The sequence below is a fragment of the Dendrobium catenatum genome, unplaced genomic scaffold (assembly GCF_001605985.2).
Source record: "Dendrobium catenatum unplaced genomic scaffold, ASM160598v2 fragScaff_scaffold_1056, whole genome shotgun sequence".
In the NCBI taxonomy this organism is placed as follows: Eukaryota; Viridiplantae; Streptophyta; class Magnoliopsida; order Asparagales; family Orchidaceae; genus Dendrobium; species Dendrobium catenatum.
This window is the reverse complement of record NW_021319518.1, coordinates 3,572,048-3,589,528: the sequence shown is the minus strand read 5'-3', so window position 1 is coordinate 3,589,528 and position 17,481 is coordinate 3,572,048. Positions and strand designations below refer to the sequence as shown.

The 17,481-nt window shown below is 32.0% G+C and overlaps 1 protein-coding gene across 3 annotated transcripts in view; it reads right to left on the bottom strand.

The window, feature by feature from the left end:
- The window catches only part of LOC110108777, a 35,145-nt gene extending 17,929 nt beyond the window's left edge, over nucleotides 1-17,216 (bottom strand). For 2 of the 3 annotated variants that reach the window (XM_028698112.1, XM_020839564.2), the window contains exons 1-7: nucleotides 16,880-17,189; nucleotides 15,959-16,581; nucleotides 15,752-15,876; nucleotides 15,538-15,632; nucleotides 15,202-15,441; nucleotides 13,749-13,842; nucleotides 3,636-3,687 (exon numbers count right to left, since the gene is read on the bottom strand). In XM_028698112.1, coding sequence (XP_028553945.1) covers nucleotides 3,636-3,687; nucleotides 13,749-13,842; nucleotides 15,202-15,441; nucleotides 15,538-15,632; nucleotides 15,752-15,876; nucleotides 15,959-16,518 — 1,166 coding nt within the window. In that variant the 5' untranslated portion in view covers nucleotides 16,519-16,581; nucleotides 16,880-17,189. Of the gene's footprint in view, nucleotides 1-3,635; nucleotides 3,688-13,748; nucleotides 13,843-15,201; nucleotides 15,442-15,537; nucleotides 15,633-15,751; nucleotides 15,877-15,958; nucleotides 16,582-16,879 lie in introns of all 3 variants that reach the window. The other variant, XM_020839563.2, reaches the window with a different exon arrangement.
- Between the last annotated feature and the right edge of the window lie 265 nt (nucleotides 17,217-17,481).

The window sequence follows — 17,481 nt, the reverse complement described above, 5'->3', positions numbered from 1 at the left end:
TAAATCATTAATAAATCAACATATAACTTCTAACTTAAATAACTTAAGCAGCATATCTCTTAGGACATATCAAAGACATGCGACATTTTTCACAAACTAGAATTTATTTTGCTATGGCCACTATCTCTAGTTTTATACTAGGTCATAGTGTGTTTAGTTTAATGTGGATATCTTTGTCTGGAGGATATCATTGGTGTGTTTGCTTATTTTATGCACTATGGATGGCACATATCATACATGCATTTCATATACATATTCATGTTATCTTTTTTTCATGCAAAAAAAAAAGTAAAGTAGAATGTATCTAGGATTTCTCATAAAAATAAAGTGAAGTAGAATGTACCTAGGTGCAAATATATATGAAAGAGTCAAATGCAAATGTAAAGTGTCTAGAATCTAGAATGTAACTAGACCGAGTTGTATATATTCATTGAGTTATAAAGGTTTAAAAATACTTGCTTATACATATGCATATAAGGCTACAAAAAATAATCCCCTCCCTTGGGTGTGTTCTCTTTTGGAATCCTATAGAAGACCTGGAGCCAGAAAATAATAAGCAAGTATATTTAAATATATATTGCATAGATGTAGAAAATCATGTTTGTTGCGGTGGAGCCTTACCACCTTATTTTCTTGCAAACCATAGATTGTATTTATATTTCTAAATAAATGAATAAAAGATTTTATTTATGCATTTGTTTCATGCATCATCATTCATGGCACTAGGTAGATTAGTTTGTATATTTTGTATGGCCTTAATTTAAATCCCTAAATTAATATTCCTTGACTACTTAGGATAAAGTCACTTTATCTTGCTTGCATAAGGCGTTGATTGATTTCTAGGATGTTAGCTGATTGCCCACTCCAGGCAGACATAAGTCCATATTATACATCTCTCAGTATGTCTTTCTCGATTTCCTGATAAATTTTGAACCTATAATTTTTTTCTAAAATGATAAATCAATCTTTAGTCTTCTAAATTAAATTTTTTTAATCAAATCTTCAAACATTTAAAAAATTCAATCCTCACTAAAGATTGAGAGAAGAGTTTATCCCCTTTGAACTAGAAGAACCTAGAAATCCACTATGCACTAAACCAAGAAGAGAATAAAATAGCATCCCTAATTGAGAGTATTCTTAGGCCAAGACCTAAGATATAATTAACTACATGTGCTTGTACCCACGAGGAATCAACATCCACATTAAATAAATTTAATTCGAGCTTATGCATCAAATGGGAGAAATATCATTATTATCGAGTCAAATATATTATTATCCATAAAGATGTGTAGGCGAAAGTCACTATTCTCCATGGATAATCATATGATAATTCTATCTACTCTTTCGTTGGCCTTCTTCCGTAAAGTATAAAGGTATACGACCGTTTTGTCATACGGGACAGTGTGATTATACCATTTACATTCTAACCCCGCTTGCACTTCCCTTTCGAAAACCCACAAAAGCTGGTGCGAATCATATAATGCTCACTTAGAATAGAAAGATTGGTTCTTCAAAAAATCAACATGATAATGGTTCAATGAATCAGAATGTTCATATGAACCACACAGAGCCCCAACCTTGAAAAAAATACATGTTTTAGATATGAAAATTTGGGAGAACTTTATCTCAAAGAAAACTAAACAAATGATGAATATCTTATTTGTCATTGAAGGCATTCATAAAAAAAGTGCCCTATAATTGGAAGTTCATCGAAGACTCCTTTCTCCAAAGAATCCATTTGTAGGAGGGCCTAATTCAAGCAAGAAGAAACCTTTGAAGTATTTGAAAGACCAAAAAGAAAAGCATAAGTTTGGACCAAAATCTCAGAAAAAAAAAAAAGAAATTAAAAAAGGATAAAAATAGTGATTGAAAAATACATTGATTAGACTAATGTAGGCAAAGGAATCCCCACTATCTATATCAAAAGTTTGACTTGCCATATTCATGGTTATTCACATGAGGGTTTTCAATTCTAGCTAACTATTGGCTACCTTGGTTGTGAATAGAAAAGATAAAAAGAAGCGCACACATCTGAAAACATAAAAAACAATATGATCGCTCATTCTTTATCAAGAATGCTCTCCTCGCATGTTTGTGTATCAGGAAACCAGTATAAAGCCAATATCCATCAAGTACAAAATATAGCTCCAAAGCCAATTTCTTCAAATTTATTTTGATAAAAAAACAAATCTGATCTAATTGATGAAATCTGGAGACAACTTAAAAATAATTGTCATGAATTTCAAAATAAAACCTGTCAAGCAACAAGCTATGAAAAATAGGCTCAAGTTGTTTGGCCAGCTAAGCTTGGAAGCAAAAGGAGAAAAAAGATGGAAATAAAAGAGAACTGATATGTAAAGATTGAAAGTAAAAGAGGTATATCAAAGTTGACATGGCTAGCTAAAAAAGCAAACAAACTGGAACACATATTTAAGTACTCGGACAACAGTAAACGAAATAAAAATGGCCCACTGACTCTTTATGAAAGATTAAAATAATCATCAACTATATTAAAAAATAATTTTGGCCCCTCAACTCCTCATAGAAGAACCACAATAGTCCCACCATGGGACTATTTTAATTCCCTTTTAAAAGACTCGAGAGACCAAAATGATCATTTAATATAGCTGGGAACTATTTTGGTCATTCATAAAGAGTCAATGGACTATTTTGATCTTGTTCTTACGGTAATGCATGTAGAAGAAGGATTCAAAAGCCGACCTCAAATAATTGGGTTAAGCCAATTGTCAATGATAAGAATTGTTAACAATCACACTAATTTGGCTTCATGTGATAATGTTTAGCTTCATTCTATAACATGTACGGATGTACCATGATTTTTCTACTGTGTTATCAATAATGTGGTGTCATATACTACTTTTTAGCGGATTTCATAATGGATTCCTGCATTCATAATTTGACTTTCCAACTTAAAGGAAAAACTAAGCTTCAAAATTAAAATGGCTGGCATAGCAGTCTTCAAAAAGGGTTCTGCTTCTAGTCCTTCGCATCACAATCTGTCTACTTGTAATAAGATTGAAAGTCCCATTACACCCTTAAAACGAACATTTTCCAGCATCTATGGAGCTAATTCATGGAAAAACAACTATGTAAATATTACTATTCTTTAAAAGTAAAAAAACTTGGTTTCATCAAAAGTTTGCACTTCACTGCAAAGGAAACACTGATTATTTTTAAGGGTGTAATGGGACTTTAACAAGCACTTAAAATACTAATTACTTTTTGTAATGAGGTACATGACAATAAAGTTACACCTGTATACTTTAAAAGCATATAACACTTTTGCCTTGTAATATATAAGCTTCATCCTTTATAACTTAAAAGAAACTTCCAGTACATGGACGATTTGATTTTGATCAATAATACATATCATTAACCATAAAATGCAGTAGCTGGTCAATTCTAGCATAACTACCAGTAAATAGGCTATAAAATATCACACCAGGAAACCCATCTATAGATTAGAAGCAAATATGTAAAAGAAGGCTTCTTATATAATACAGTTTGGGGTGTGACATCTTATCAGTGGCTGATTCTAATATCTAATCTATTAATTCAAGAAATCTGATAAATAAGAACTATTCAGGGATAAATAAAAGAAGGAAATGATGTACTCTTTTTCAGCATCAATTTGCACAGAGGCCCCAACATACTTCACACGATCACCTACACACAAATGAATAAATAAATAATAGCTTTATAAATAAAATTTAAAGAAGATGAGATAATTAGAAAGAGGGCTTTGAGCAGTGATTAAGTTCTTTGTATCAAGTACATTCTAGATACAAGTTTGAGTCACAACCACTCCTGTAGATAGAAGGGATAAACCAACATGCCTCAACTCCTCCACTGGCTCCTACAATACAGGGAGCTCCATGAATCAGATACGTCCTTTTGGGAGAGATGATTCCTAATATTTTCATTAAAGGGTTGTTTGCTTTCCTGTAAGTGAAAAAATGGGAAGTAGGGTCATTTTTTGTCTGATTGACCACAGATAAACACAAAAGTGGTCCTAAAACCAAGGTTCATTTGCCTCCACCTCAAGCCCCTTCCATTACCAAGAGCTCGGCTCGATTTTCTATGGAGACTAAATAAAATAATCAAACTATATCGAAAGAGCAAAGGATCAAAATGGTCTCTGAACTTTTCAGATGTACCATTTAGTGTCATCCTCATTCAATCACTCAACTTAATTCCTCAACTCATAAATCTAAATCAAGTTGGTCCTAACGTAAACTTCATCATTTCTTTGAAATAAAATTAGCAGGTGGAAGCTTTCCATGATAGTACATTAAGCATTTTAGATTCAATCCTATTAATTTGAGTAGACATTAATTAGTGAGATTAATCCAAAAAATCCAAAATACCCTTATGAAAAGCTGTCCTCTACCAATGTTTGTACAAAAGAAAAAACATGACTAATGAGAGGACTAAATTGGTTCAATTTTGAATAATCAAGGGACTAAATGGAACACTAGGAAAAATCCATAACTAAAATGGAAACAATTAAAAAATCCAAAGATCATTTAGATTTTTTTTAAACACTGCATCTAGCAAGCCTCTTTTCTATCCAAAAGAACATTACTTATCAATTTCTATCATGCAGGCTTTCCCTTATTTTATTTTGCACTCTAGAAACTAAGGTTTTATCTGCAAACAATGGTTGTATTTGCAGGTTTTCCCATTGATACATGCGTTATTATATATTGCTAGACTTTGACTATATTTGTTTATATCTGCAAACAATGAAGTGTATACTATTTAGAACATATAAGGCACCAAGTCATTATTTTATTTATTGTTTACTATGATTATGCTCTTAGTAGGATACAATGGAGAAAAGTGATTCATGTAGCCGACTCCACATAGTGGGGTAAAAGCTTGTTGTTGTTGTTGTTTACTATGACTATGATGGCATCTATAGAAAAAGCATGTGATATTCTTATAAAGAATCATACAAACAAGGATTATGTTCATGTAACTGTTCAAGAAAACAGGTTGGTTAACAAATAATTATGCCTAAGATTGAGATATTATCATTAAGCCAAAGTTTATGTCGTATGCAGTGTCTGAGCCTAATAATATTGTTCAAAATGGGGAAGTTTTCCTCAACTTTTGTTGAAGATCCAACAAGTCATTATTTCATGAGACAAATACTACTTCAAATGAATATAATTTGCTTCAAATATAGCTACAAAAGATCGATTTTATGTTTCTATTGCCGCCATCATCACATAATCCTTCGTCGGTCCACATTGCAAGGGTCCTAAAAGGGTATGAAGTTTGGAGTTGCCCAACAGACAAGGCCTCCAAATGTGCTCTTTAGAGTTTAGACTTATATTTTAGTAGTTTCTGTACAACATGGATGCTTTTTCCATCAGAGGATCAAACAATGCCACTTTCTCTTCCATAGCCTCCACCAAATTCTTCTAAAGAAGAGTTCTTTACTAATCAGGTAATCAGGTGAATTGAGCAAAAATAATTTAACCTAGAAAATATCATATTTTCATTGGCATATCACAAAGAGTCAAATTAGGTCATAACATAATTGAATCAAACTCATTTTCAAGCTTTCTTAGCCTCATTTCCATTTTGGTTGAATTTTCATGTTTTTGTTGATTTTTTAATATTTAATTATCCTTCTTACATAATAAAAGAATTATATTCAAATAATTTATAATGACAAAATTGAAATGTAATTTTTTTCCTAATTGTTGCATCATCATCATCATCATCAATCTTCATTGTCTTATCCCCACCTTTTGGACTCACATTATTAATCCTTTACATTCCATTCAAACATGTGTTACTTTAGGTCTTAAAATATATACTTCCCAAATCATTTTAAACAACATTTATCCATGTAATCTTAGGTCTATCCATTTTTCTTCCTAATTGTTTTAATACTAATTTTATCAAGTTGTCTAATAGTGTACTTTTTACCCTTTACATGTTTAATCCAACTAAGTTTAGTTTTAATCACATTATCTTTAGTAAATATTACTCAACATTTTTTTCTAATATCATAATTCATTAATTACATATTTTAATTTTGTCACACACCTATCATAACATTCTAATTTTGAAACACTCACCTTAAATATCAATGATTTTTATGGTCCAACATTCAGATTTATTCAATATCCTCAGCCTAATTGTAGTTTTGTAGATTTAACTTTACACCTTTATGGCATCCTATTATCCATAAAACTCGTTTATAACCATCCAGATTCTATAAGTTATATCTTCATTCTTCAATATAAAAGATCAAAAATACTTAAATCAATCACACAAAAATATCACCGAATCATTCTTGTGATCTATTTTTATAAGTAGGGTTTGATGGCCTTTATAATACCTAATTGTTATTGAAAATTTATGAATAAAATTTGATTATTTGGAAGGCCAATCTAGTAGTTCTAAGATCTACATTGTATATGCAAAGTTCTTCCTCTCTCCATCTCTATTAGTATCGCTCTAAATCAAACAATCATATCACAAAAAATAGCTGACATTATTAACAACAAAGAATCCCCAGAGTATTGGGCTGCCAGTGACATTGTTGAATTGAATTAAGAACAAAAATTAAATAAGATCAAACTAAAATAGATAAGTAAGATACTTATCTTCTAGCCAAAGAGAAAGGCAAAGCTTTAATATTTAAGGCAAACCTAGCCATGGATAAATTTCAATTGCAACTGTTAATCTCTCTTAAGTTATCACTTCATTCACAAACTATACAATTTGTCAACCCAAAAAAGTAAAATTAATGCACGGAACTCCAGTTAATTTAGTATTTGGAGAGGTGTACATAAACCTAGCCTTAAACATACATTTTCTAAGAGGTTGTATCCTAAAGTTGAAAATAATAATAATAATAATAATAATTAAAAGCTGGAAAAAATAATAATGACACCAAAAGCTATAATTAGGCTTGTAAAAAGGCAAAGGACTCGTAGTGATGCAAGCCAGCTAAGAATCTACGGTTAATTATACAACTTATGATGAGATGCAATGATGCATAATGACCACACACAAAAAAATGACAATTGTTTGATTATAAACTCTTAATTTTAGCAAAAATCAATCACTTCTAATGAAAATGTCAAAATGCTTCTTTCATTTCAAGCAATAATTCACTAGTCATAAAAATCTAAAATTTCGTAAAAACTAATGAATGAAAATAAAATTTCAATAATGATCAAATTAACACTGCGGAAAATATTTCAGTATACATTACACTTAACAAAATCTCAATTACGACAAGAAATCAGCAACTAAACAAATTAAAAGCAAAATTAAAGATAGAAATCATCCCCAAAAAGTTGAGCCACGCTTTCTGTCAATACAAAAACACATGCCCCAAAAGTAACACCTATGAAGTACTTAAAGAATAAACATTCAACCGCCACAGACAATAATTAAGAAAAACAAAAAATTATGTGATGTACTCATTGTTCAATGATTTTTGCACGCCTCATAGGACCCTATTTATAGCTCACAAAAGACTCAAACTAAAAGATTTCTCATAATCCTTTTAGATATACACACAAGAATTAAGGAAAACAATAATTTTGTTGTACTCATTGTTCAATGATTTTTAAATGCCTCATAGGACCCTATTTATAGCTCACAAATGACTCAAGCTAAAAAATTTCTCATAATCTTTTTAGATATAGTCAACAAATGACAAGTTCTATTCTCCCGACACAAACAATAGGAATCATTTTCATGTTTCATAATTTTCATGCTAATTCATCCAAAAAAGGAAAACCAAAGGCAGAAAGGGACTCGAAACAAGAAGGAAGAAAGTTGTGGTCCAGATAATAGCAATTAGCGATATAATAGAGATCCGCAACAATAATAATTTGCGAGCATAAGGATTATAGCACGTAGTCGAACAAACACTGGGATTGTATAATAATAGCACAAAAGAGACTGGGTGTCCTCTCAGGACTGTATCATATGACAACGCCAATGTGCTAGCATGAAACAATTGTTAAGCAACAAACAATCATAAAGAAAATCAGCTTGTAGCAATTTTATAGGTAGTATGGAACTTTGAAAGCTTAAACACTTATTATTTATAATATTGATTGAATAGAACCTTTTAATAATTAATCAAACCTAAAAAAGCAGCTAAAGTATTAGAAATGCAACTCGTTCTCAATAAGATCAATATCATAAGCATGTTTAACATAAACTGAAAAGAAAATTTAATGTAAACTAAAATACTTAACAATTATAAGGTTAACTTATTTGCTTCGGTCAAGTATACATTATCATATTTCATTAAATAGGCTTGACTTGAAAAAAATTATGCTGCAGCAAATTGATCATTTGATATTCATTAAGTATAGGTGTAATTGGTACGCTTCCTGCAAAGTAATCCATGAATCATTCGAGTGGTCACATTGTGCCAATGTATAAGAAACCTTTAATATTCACCAGCAGTAGTAGACACAATCTCATCATCAATAATAGTTTCAATAATAAGCTAAATAGAACTAGAATTTGCATGGAGGGGATATAAAGATAGAAAAATTCATGAAAATGATAGTAGTTACATGAAATAAAATCAAATTAGAAACATTACAATTCAGAATACTAATAGTGTTTCTCACTTGCAATCATAAGTATTTACCCCAATGTGTTGTATGACTTTATCTGACCTCATCTTTCTTGTAGTTAATTTCTTAAAGGTCCTTATAAGAAGCCTTTTAGAATAAAGATGCACCGTTAACTTATCAACTAGTTTGAACTCCACAAACATCTTGTTCACATTAGCAATAGGCTTATAATTGTGATAATCAATAGTTATTTTTCTTTAAATCTCTTTATACAAATCAGAAAAATGCAAATCATATAATGATATGAATCAAGTAATAAAAATATTAAAACGTCAATATGCATAATAAGGGATACTTGTAATAATTTATAATAAAATCTTTTATGATGAGATTGCAAGGAAAGTTGACAATACGAAAACTACACAAATATGAAATGTTTATATAGATGAACAACCACTTAAAAAAAGCTACTCAAATGAATTAAATATTAGTGGCCACTGGCTATGACTTGGGCACTTAAATTCATCCAAATACATGAAATTTAAATGTTTAAGTTTACTTTAAAGCCCGCCTCATCAACAAACTTATTGAAATAGTCTTGCAATTTCAATTTCTTTTTATGAGTTCAAAATTCAAAGAGCTAAAAACAAAAAATAAAGTTAATTTCAGATTGATTAAAGATACTCTAATTAAAAAATCGCATCCAGGGTTCAATCAACTTGTTAATTGGTTTATCATATTTAATAGTCATGATTTTTTCACTTCCACAGTCAGAATTCTTTTTATTATTTTGCTTGTTAGACTCGCCAGTTACAACATGCATAATATGTTCAGCAACACATTCAAGAATCTAGATTCAATATCATTTTAAAACTCATGTTCATATTCGAGACTTCTTATTAGTTCATGTACACACTAATGGTTGAATTTAGGTTCTGATTACAATTTAGGCTAAAATTCCATTATAATAGGTTCATTTCAATTTCATGTTGAGTTTCTGAAAAAGGTGCAAATTCAAACTCAATTTTAATTCCCAATACTTGCTTGGACTCTTATTCAAATATAAAATGTGCTAATGAAGATGCAGATTAAGATTGCACAACATCAAAAGAATCCAATTGTAACAGACCATCTAATCCATCAAATATTTATGAGCTATACTTTCTTCAATAAAATCATATTTAACCATGCATGATTTTTGTATCAATGTATGTTTGACAAGTTCGAAAAGAAAGGTAAGATTTTTTACTTTAGGAATTTTAATTACGCATTTCTAACAGATCGTTCATAGCTCACCTCAATATTCAAACATTTGATTACATGGGTTGAAAAATTGTAGCTTAAGACAGCACTGATCTCTTGCAACTAACCATTCACAAAACACAACCATAACAAGATAGTCTCAAAGCAAATGTTTAATTACAATATCAGTAAATATATCATAATATACAATCAATTGTAAGTATTTTGTCTACAATCCTTAAAATGATTATTCAATTGGTCCTAATATTCTTCATATGATATAAATTGTTCTTTAAGTTTATATTTTAGGTCATCCAATATAGATGTTCAATAGCAATACCATGCAGCATGATTGAGCACAACTTAATAGCTTATATTTAGCACATTCAAGCCTTTCAGGATCATCTGAATGATAATACTCAAAGCATTCCAAATTATCGATCTAGTCTAAGTCCTCAATATTATACCTCCCACTGAATATGACAATGAACTTAAATCCTCATTATAGTTATGAAACCATGGCTTACCTGATTTGATTTAAGTTGCATATTTTATTAAATTTTTTTATTGACCAAATTAACATTTCCTATTTTCAACTGACATAAAGACAAAACCTTAGCTCTAATACAAATTTCATGAGGGAAGATTAAAGTCTACAATATAAAAAAAGCGAAAATGGCCAAAATAGTCATCCAACTCTTTGTGAGAGATCAAAATGGTTCCCACCTATTTTGAGATATCAATTTGGTCCCTCAACTCTTTAAAATGAGATATTTTTTGTCCTAACATCTAATGTTGGAGTTAATTGTATTAAATGTAAAGGTATTTTGGTCATTTTTAATTAAATATAATTTTCAAATAATTATATTTTTAATATATATATATATTAAATATTTCATTAATAAAAAAATCAATAATAATTTTAGTTTTAATTTCAAAATTTTTATTACGCGTTTCAAAAATATGATTGGTAAAAATATGTGTCACTAAGTTGAAATAACATCAATTTGCATAGAATTTCTCTAAATCAATAAATATCATATATAGATCATCTTAGAATAATCAAAATAATCATAAAGTTGTTAATAAATCAACAATGTTGTATGACTCAAATTCAATTGTCCAATTACAATTACTTGAAAATTATATTTAATAAATAGTTTAGTTAAAAAATGATCAAAATACCCTTACATTTAACACCATTAACTACAACATTGAATGTTATAACCAAAAAAGTTTCATTTTAAAGAGTTGAGGAACCAAATTAGTCCCTCAAAAGAGTTGGGGACAACTTTGGTTCCTCACAAAAAGTTGAGGGACCATTTTGGTGCTTCCTCTTATAAAAAAATGATTTAAGATTAAAATTCAAAACATATCAAATTCACACTACAAAGGAGAATAAGAAACATATCACGCATGAAAATATTTCAATCACGCCAGCAACTAATAAATTAAAAGCAAGAACAAAGATAAAATCACCCCAAAAGGAATAATCGAGCCCCTTGCCAATACAAGAAGACCACACCAAAAGTAATCAACGATGCCTGTGAAGCGCTTAAAGAATACACATTCAATCAACGCAAACATAAGAATTGAGAAAAACCAAAATTTTCCTCCTATATTCATTTCATTGCTAGATATTGTTTACATACCATAAGAATCCTATTTATAGCCCACAAAAGATCAAAGATAAAAGAGTTTTCCTAATCCACCTGGTCCTAATCAAAAACAACAAATTTGAATTCTACCAGCACATAAACAGTAGAAATCAGCCTCAAGTTTCAAAATTTTGCATATGAATCCATTCAAAAAAAGTATAACAAAAGGAGGAAAGGGAATTGACACAAAAGGCCGCAAAGTTAAGATTCAATTTGTCATAATTGGTGGCATAACAAGATTCAAGACTTTAGCATTTAGCACAATCAACACCTTTGCGAAACTGTAGCATAATTGATGCAGACATCCAATCATGAAGATTTTCAAAGGAGGAGACAACGATCGACGACCGAAATCATTCCACCTTATCTTAATTTGTTATTTGTAATTTTTATTTTTATTATGAATTTCCCTTTTTTACCATTACTTAAGAGGGTCGTCCTATGTAAGCCCTAGGGGCATATGCGTCTTGTTTTAGTTTCTTAGGCCTAAATATAGAGGCCCTTGCTTGTGTAATATAATGATGAATTATTAAGAAAAGAAATTTTGTTTGCACTTGTGTTCTTTGGAGAGAACTTGGGTGAGATTCTTATGGAAGGAAATTGGAGTTTCCACCAGCCGCATGATGGGTCCGGGCTCGTGACTTGAAGTCCCTTAGAGAAGGGCAACGTATTACCCGTCAACTGCAGGATGTGTCTGGGCTCACGGTTGTATCTTTCATTCCCTAAATCATTTTCTCCTCCTCCCTTGACCGCCGGCCAAAATCCCCCACTTGCCACCGGCCAATTCTCCCACAAACCCCTCCAAAGCCACAAGCCTCCTCCAAATTATCCATATCAATCGCCGGCCACCCCCATCCCTTTTTTCCTCTTAATGATGATTTCAATCATCATTAATACCTACCAAAATTAGTCTACCTAATTTGGAGGTAAGAATTAAATATATTTGAAATTCAAATTTGAATTTCAAATACTTTACTAAAATTAACTAAGTTAAATTAGAAAAATTCCAAAAGTTAAGTCTAATTTGATTTTAAATTAGATTTGATTTAATTACTCTTTTCCTAATTTAGAATCATGATTTAGGAAGTTTTAAATTCCCTCCAAAACCCCATCTTTCCTTAATTAGATTATCATTAATTTGGAAAGGAATTTAAATTCAAATTAATCAAATTTGAATTTCAAATCCTTCCTAATTAATTACTTTAATTTTGGAAGCTTCCCACATCCTATTAATTAATCAAATCTGAAATTGATTGATTAATTAATCCCTAACCTACATACATTGAACCTAGACACCCCTTCCCTCCCCTCTTTCTTTTGATTGGAGCCAATCTCGCTTTGATAGCCTACTTTCCTTAAATATTATAGATAATTTTGGAAAGAGAATCAATCTGATTTGAATTGAAATTCAAATTTTAAATTTTTCCTAAAATATTAGTGTTAAATTAGGAAATCTCTTAAATCAATCCAAATTAATTTCAAATTAAATGGGATTAATTATCTCTCTTTCTAAAACTGAAAATTAATATTTGGAGAGCATTAACTCCACCAATCCACTTTCGAAACTCATGCATGCCGCCGGTTTCCCCACCTTCTCTCTCCTATCTCCCTCTCTCCCCATTAATTCCCCTTCCCCTTTGGAGTTAAATTTAAATTTCAAATTTCAAATCCCTCCAAATTAAAAAACTGATAATTAAATTCTAATTTTAAGTGGCTAGCCTCTCCCGTTCTACATCAGTAACAGCATAAAAGAAGCTAGCTTGAAACAATTGTGTAACAACTAGTGGCAAAGAAGGAAACAGTTTGTAGCAAATCACAAATGTAGCAATAATATAGCAGGCAGAACCTTGAAATCTGAAGCATGTATCGTTTTTGAATAATGCTGATTGAATTTGGTCCCTACAATAACTAACCAAAACATTGAGGAAGTCGAAATATTGATAACACAGCCCATTCATAATAGGATCAACATCATAGATATGCTTGATATAAGCTTAAAAGAAAATATAATGGACTTTTAATTTCACTTTTTGTGCTTCCAATGAGTGTACACTTGCAAATTTCCACCATAGAGTCTCCTAAACTCGTCAAAAGAAGCTCCAAAAAAAAAAACAAGCACAGTAAAAAAGTCATCTATATATTTAAACCTGAGTCTACCTAGCATGGCCAGGTTTGAGTTAACGTTTTTATATAAATAAATAGCGTTAGCATAGTTTTGCTTATCAATAATACATAAGAAACTGTATAGGAAAATTACCTTTTCTAAATTGTCTTTTTGATTGTTCAATGGAGGCATCTGATTCTGTAGAAGTTGTAGAAGTCAAGGTGCATTCAGCTTCTCCAGAAACACTCTGAATCAGATAAAAATTAGAAAGCACTATTCCAACATATGAATTAGACAGTTTTTTCATTTAAAAAAAAGCTTATTATTAATCTTATGACACAGAAAAAGGTATAAGACCAACCAAAAGGGAAGTAAGAATAGGCCCACTATTGAAAGATATTCATGGGAATAAAAAGAGCAAGGGAGTGCCATACCTAAAAATCTTACTCAAATTTACTCTTGTTGGGTTGAAAGGATCAAACAGAGGTATAATATCAAAAGAAAGAGAGCAAGAATAGGTAGAATATCAAACATATAGGAAGCAAGAATAGGTAATATGTCCAAAAAAAGGTCTATGCCGGTTTGTTATTACATCATTTATAGCAAAAACTCACGTATAATATCAACAAAACAATATGCGAAACTAAGTTCACTATTAATAGATATTCATGAAAAAAAGGGTCGGGGTTTGACACCACAAAAATCTTACTCAAAGTTAGTCCAATTGGGTTGTAATAAAAAAAGTTTTGCCCATAAATTACTTTAAAATTTTCAAAAAAAGGCAGAGAGTCAAAAAAGTATTTTTCCTATGTTTATAAACTGTGAGAGTAAATCTAAAACCAGTATTAGCTAAAATAAAACTTCAGCAGCCTGGGATTTGAGATATAATGGTGGCTGGTTCACCCCAAAGAATACAACCTAAATGCAGGTTCAATCTGGGCATCAAGATGAGGCAACGTGATATAATACACGGTACCATAGAATGTTGACAAAGAGATGGGTCAGGTTTTTGTTTCTCTAAAGCAGCGTAAAAGCATAACTACAGCAAGGAATGCAGATGGGTCAGTGTGGCAGTACCTAAACTTCCCCATTATATAGGAGAACCTGTACGGTTTTATATTTCCTTCCCTAACTCAAAGTTATAAAAGATTGACACATCTTATCCCCACAATTTAAGGAATGATAGGTCAAAGCACATTGAAATGAGGAGGGATAGTATAGGTGCCTTGTATTATTCAAGGAAAGCAAGGAATGAATAAAGAAAAGAAGAAGCATATGGTCAATCATTAATTTTGATGTCTACTTCGCAAATGCTTGTTTTTATCTCAAAAAAAATCGAGCAGAGGAATCTAATATTACAACTTCTTAATAGCGACATGCAAAAATTTTGCTTGTAAGCTCCAAATTGTGTCAATAAATATAACAATAGTCAGACCGAATATTTCTAACATTAATATATACAAGAAAATAACATTTATTCAATAGTTCAAACTTTGACTTTGTAAGGCCCAAATAATACTATGAGTCCCATGTTATATGATTAATTGACAATTATATGCTGAAAACTGATTATGCAAATAGTAATATGGAAGCATCGGCATCATACCTTTTCGAATTCCTCGAGCGTACAAGGCACAAGCTTCTTAAGAGCTTCGACAGATGCATGCACATCAACACCATCATCATCGCTTTCGCCTGACTTTGTTTCACTGTTGTTTCCCCATTCTTCTTCATTGCTTGCCTCATTCTCCTCCTCAACATCTGATTCTGATGAGCATCCTTCTCCTGAATCAACATTTTCATCATCTGACTCACTTTCTGATGCATATTCTTCACCAAAATGCAGCTTTGCAAAAGAGTTTTGAAAAAAAATGGTTATCCTCTTAACAAAGGCAGTAAATTTTTTTTTATTTCCAGCAAGTAAACACTATGATGTACTTACAAATGGAGCAAGAACACTGCTGTCAAGAACGAGCAAAGGAACCTGCAAGTCTCTAGCTAGGGCTCGTACTAGTCTTTCCCGATAAAGTTCAGACCCTAACAACAAAGTCAAGAACCTGAATATACTTTTCTCATGAGAGTGATCACAACAGTGCATAGAACGAAGAGGAAATTATATGGAAAAAAAAAAAAACAGTAGATGTGGCCACAAAAACCTGGCATGCTTTGAAGTAAAATCCTCCCAGTAGAAGAGGGAAGCCGTGCACCATAAGCTGATGCAAATTTTCTCTGTCTCAAATGGGAGGCAGCACATTCTACCAGTAAGTGCTTTGTGTTTTCACTGTTACACCAAATGGAAAATATAGTTCAGACGAACACACTGCAGCTGAAAAACAACAAAAAAAATAGATGAAAATCAGTACTTGATATAATAAGGAAAGTTCTTCCATGAGACTGTAATTCTCTCCCATGGAACCACCCTCCGTAAGAACTCATTCTTAAACCGCTGCCGCTTTGTTAAAAAAGGAGACTCCTTTTCCTTGCATTCAATAGACAGTTTCTCGGAGTTGAGCCACTCCTGCTGGTCATGCTCCCCAAGGCGTGCATGCTCATTGTTGTGCTTGGACTTAGATAAAATATCCTCTTTTGGAGACTTTCCCTCATCAAACTTACTCGCATCCTTGACAGGAGCATGATTGCCTTCCTCACTAGCATTACTTCCATCACTATTTGAGCTACAAAATCTACATGAATTGTATGCCAAATGAACCCGAAACCTCCTACATAGCCCTACAGAATCAAAACTTGAAAAAGATACTGGAGCTGAACAGATTCTTCTAGCACTTGATGAGCTTTCTCCCGTGAATTCATTTCTGCATGAATGAAATCGAGAACTAATCCCAGGACTTGACCTAAATGTATAGTTTAATGTATTTAACGAACACCAGCTCTGCCCTCGGCTTTTCAATTGTCTAGCATACATTGCAACCTTCCCCAACTTACTGCATTGCCAGAAGCTTCTTAGATAATTTGGCACATGTGAATTCTGCAAATAAACATGTAGTTTTCAAAACTAAATTAGTGTAACAAGAGATTTAAATCAGACAAAAGAATTTGATTTTTTTCAATAACTTCACATTTGCATTTTTAGAACAATAAACACCATCCCCGTGATTTCACAAGTGTTAATGAGCTTCTATTAAGCAGAACCTGCCGCTAAAGGCGGAGTAGTCCCAAAGGCTTTTAAAATTAGAACTTAAAAAGCTGAAACCTGAAACTTCAATTGATGCAATGACACGAACTACAATACTGAAAGGAAAGAAAAATAACACCATGCAACTCACCTAAATGGAGATGCCAGAAATCGACGCAAGTTGCAGGAGTCGCCACAGGGGGCAATTCAAATTCCAACCTTATGACACGGAAAGCACATATGCGAGCAAAGAACCGATTCGATATCTTTAAAAAACCCTAGGTAAACACAAGAGAGAAGGAAAGTCCGATAGCAAGTTGCGAACCTCTTTCGAATTCTCAAAATCTCACCTTTCTTTAGTGCCTCTCTATCTGCTATGTAGGGCAGTGATGCGAGGAATTAATGGAGCCAAAGGAGGGTTTCTTTTGTTCCCGCCAGGGCCGCGGCCTCAACGAACGACTCTTAAGGGCAGTTTGGTAGGAACTTTTATTAGGTCTGGTGTATGGATGTAGAGGAATGATTGATCGGAGGCAACATTTTGTGAAAGAATTTGGTATTTGCTCTCTTTGAAGATCAATATTGAGTTATACAGAGCTATACCGAGCAATGCTGAGTTGTACCGAGTTTTTTCTAGGAAAAACTCGGTACAACTTTTGTATAACTCGGTATTGCTCGGTATAACTCAGTATTGGGTCTTCACGTGATGGTATTCCTCGTTATTGTTTGGTATTGCTCGGTATTTCTCATTTTTTG